This window comes from Zootoca vivipara, chromosome 9 (assembly GCF_965207765.1).
Source record: "Zootoca vivipara chromosome 9, rZooViv2.hap1.1, whole genome shotgun sequence".
NCBI lineage: Eukaryota > Metazoa > Chordata > Lepidosauria > Squamata > Lacertidae > Zootoca > Zootoca vivipara.
The window spans coordinates 47,275,099-47,278,508 of NC_142592.1; the positions used below are offsets into that span (position 1 = coordinate 47,275,099).

Consider the following 3,410-nt stretch of genomic DNA (forward strand, 5'->3'; position numbering starts at 1 on the left):
GGAGAGAGCAGGAGGTTACATTAGAGAGGGCATGAGCCCATGGTAGGTCAGTTATCTAAGTCATGACTTTGAAGGGCCAAAACATTAAATATAAACTTCAACCATAGCATGTTTAGGCTTTATATTTTAGCAAGTATTTCTAATCTTTAAAATGCCCACATTTGCATACAGAAGATGTGTTTTTCCCCTGTAGAATTCCAATGGTGAGATTTTAATTACGCAGAATAATTATTTATTCAAATTCACTTTGTGACCCTCCCACATAGAACAACTCCCATTAGTGTAATCACATACAAGTTGCTTGTTTGTTTAGACTTCTGATCACCTATTTATTTTGGATATCATCCACCAACCAACCACACCAAATACAGTGCTTTTTTTCTTCCTGTTCTCTCACTCTTACATGCTAGTGTGTTGGCATATTTCACAGCGGCAAACCTACATTTTGGGGGGCCCTGAAACTTGAACTGTCCTGGGTGTGTGTGTGTGTGTGCTTCACAACCAGCAATAAGGTCTGGGTAATCCATGTTACCTACTTCAGTGGGGTTGTTCCACAACAGACCACCACATTAAAAGAACAAAACTATTACATCTCAGATTTTGATTAAAATTGGTGCTCTGGATTATCTCTCATGTCAAAGTCACTGGTGTGAATAAGATTTTTTTTAAGCGACTGAAGTCGCTTCTGGGGCCCCTCTGGGAATAGGGGCCCTGAAACTTAAGTTTAAGCTTAATTAGTTTCATAGTAGATCTGCCCCAACTTTTGACACAAATGCACATGGAATCCATGCCATGGTAACTGATGTTATGTTCTCCTATGTTCCCGAGGCACCGCAGCAGAAGCAAAATGTATCCTGTTTCTAAACTAGAATGATCTATAATGAAATAATGGCTAAACATATGATAATGATAAAATGTTCACTGATTCCAAAGGGTTGGTTGTTAACTGACTTATTACTTAAATAAATGTCTGTACGGATGACGTCATCACCATTATTATGACATTCATTGAAAACACAGCCTGACGAAACATAATGGAATCTCTGTTCCCATTTTCCAGCCTCCAAACATCTTGGATGAAAATGCCCCAATGTGAGTGGGACTGAATGTGTTTCAATGCCATTGTGATCAATGGAACAAGTATATCACAATGAATTTAAGTCCCATTGAAATCATGATATTTGTGACTTCAGTCCCATGGATTTCAATTAGGCTGAAGCTCAGCTAACTTTCTCTGGATCGGGGTCAATATGTTTACTTGTATTTAGGGGAAAAATGCCCTACTAATTATTTATCATATAAGAATACCCACATATAACTATCTTGAAACCAACTATTTCACATGGTTTTATTGTTCTCTTTGGCTGACAGACAGAACAAAGATCACAGAAAGTGAGGAATATATCAGAGTTCAAAAAACAAGGTCAGTTATTATTTCCCTCTCCTCTCTCTCACACACAGTTGTTAATAGCATAAATAAGAAAACATTAGGAACAAAAAGGAAACATTAAGAAGAATAGAGATTATTTTCTCCCTATGGCCAAAAACTGACCAGAACAAATAACGAATATACCTTTTTCATCCCTTTGCTGGGGACTAATTTTGTCCTTTGAAAAATAATGTTGCTCTTTAATAATAATAGTTAAAAGGCAGGCTTGAAGAAGGTGTCCATTTCTGAAGATGTGTTCTTAACTGCAGGCTTCTTCGAATTCACTATAGGGTGATGAAGCTAATGAAGTTTTCGATTCTCCATCACTGTTGCATTCCCTTCTTAAGGTAAGATCAGAAGCACCTGCGGCCTCCACAGCTGGGACTGCTATTTTAGGAATTGTCCCTAAAGGCTGATGGTCCAGCAAGTTCTGGAGGTGTTTGATATAAGTGATGGCAGCTCTCAAAGTCTCCACCTTGCTGAGACGCTTGTCAGCAAACTCCTTGGGCAGGTGGTCTCGGAGGCGTGTGTAGCCCTCATTCACACAACGAACCCGTTGCCTCTCCCTCTCGTTCCTCTTTCGAATGAAGGCAGGCTCAAAAGAGTAGTCATAGACTCCTACGTACCCAGAAAAGGGCAAATAAGAGAACCTTCCTGAATATCCACCGTAGGCTTGGTGGTCCCAGTATGCTGGGTCAAAATGGAAAGGAACACCAAATGGTTCTCGGAGCGGTAACCCATGCGGGCTGGGGTGGCCATTTCCGAGGGATGCTGGCCCTGAGAATGAGATCCTGTTCAGTAGCCCATCGTCGCTATTACTTCCCATTTTGAAGTGATGCTGTGCCAACGTCCAACACGGGCTATTCGGAGTTAATCCATTGATGAGAAGGCCAAAGGGACCAGATATATCTTTGTGGTGGTCAGAGCAGTAGTATATGCCCAAGGTTTTTTTTTTTTGTAGCAGCAGTAATGATTCCAGAAAGCCGCTGTTATGTCTGGATACCAGCTCTGCTCCTGGATCTGTTATTATAGAGGTAGGAACGGCTTCTAATTTATAAGCAGCCTTCTAGGACCATCACTCCACACGTTAAACCCAGGTTTTCCTCTGATCTTCATATTTCAAAAGATAATGAGAGGGTTCCTGTGTTCCTTTTCTCCTAGCTTGGATGTGTGACTATAGAGGCAAAGCCAAACATAAATAATCTTCCAGGCTGTAAACACTCCTCATGTATTGTAATCCATAGTGCCCTTTGATATTATGCGTCTCCAAAAGGATGGGTAACTTGAAAAGTTTACAGGCATCTGCCAAGTGTTGCCAGAGCTCCTCCTTCTCGAGAAGCAAGGATCTCCTGTCTGCTGAAAAATTAGCCAAGGGCTTTCGATACCAAAAATCCAAAGGGGCAAGGTCAGCCTTTCTGGCTTCCGCTGTTCTAAAGAAACTGAAGAAGCTTATAGAAAAGTTTGCAAACTTATACCATTTATCTGACTACTTTGGGGTGGAGAGTGGGGGTAGTAGGAGTCGGAGATATAGAAAACCAAGGGAAAGAGTGCTCCCTTGTGGTTGAAAGCTGTCAGATGAAGCATGTGCTTTGCAAACACCAGGGGGGCTGTGAACGTAATCTGGTTTACTCTAACATCCAATGCATTCTTACCACTGGTTTGTGAAGCTGTGAACACACAGTGTTAACCATAATCCACATCTTTGCTGCAATTTCTTAAGAAATACTTCATTTTGATGTGTTTCCCCCCCCCCAAACCAGCTTCAATCCAAAATGAAAACACAAGCCATATGAAGACATCCATGCCGCTTCTCCACCCCCTGGTGTGGAAGGACAGGTGAGTTGAAAACACATCCCTCTGTATGGATGTGTACAACATATCATGCCAAAGTTTGAAACACAGCAGAGGCAAATTACCTCGCTGCATTTTAAGGCAGTAATGTGTACAAAGTCAGGGATTCTTTTGTACTGTACTCTGGTGT

At 41.4% G+C, this 3,410-nt stretch overlaps 1 protein-coding gene across 1 annotated transcript; it reads right to left on the reverse strand.

The window, feature by feature from the left end:
• Positions 1 to 1,540: 1,540 nt before the first annotated feature.
• Positions 1,541 to 2,487, reverse strand: ASCL4 (achaete-scute family bHLH transcription factor 4). The gene has a single exon (XM_035127830.3). It carries the CDS (start codon positions 2,253 to 2,255, stop codon positions 1,689 to 1,691), a length of 567 nt encoding a protein of 188 aa, XP_034983721.1. The 5' UTR covers positions 2,256 to 2,487; the 3' UTR covers positions 1,541 to 1,688.
• Positions 2,488 to 3,410: the final 923 nt, after the last annotated feature.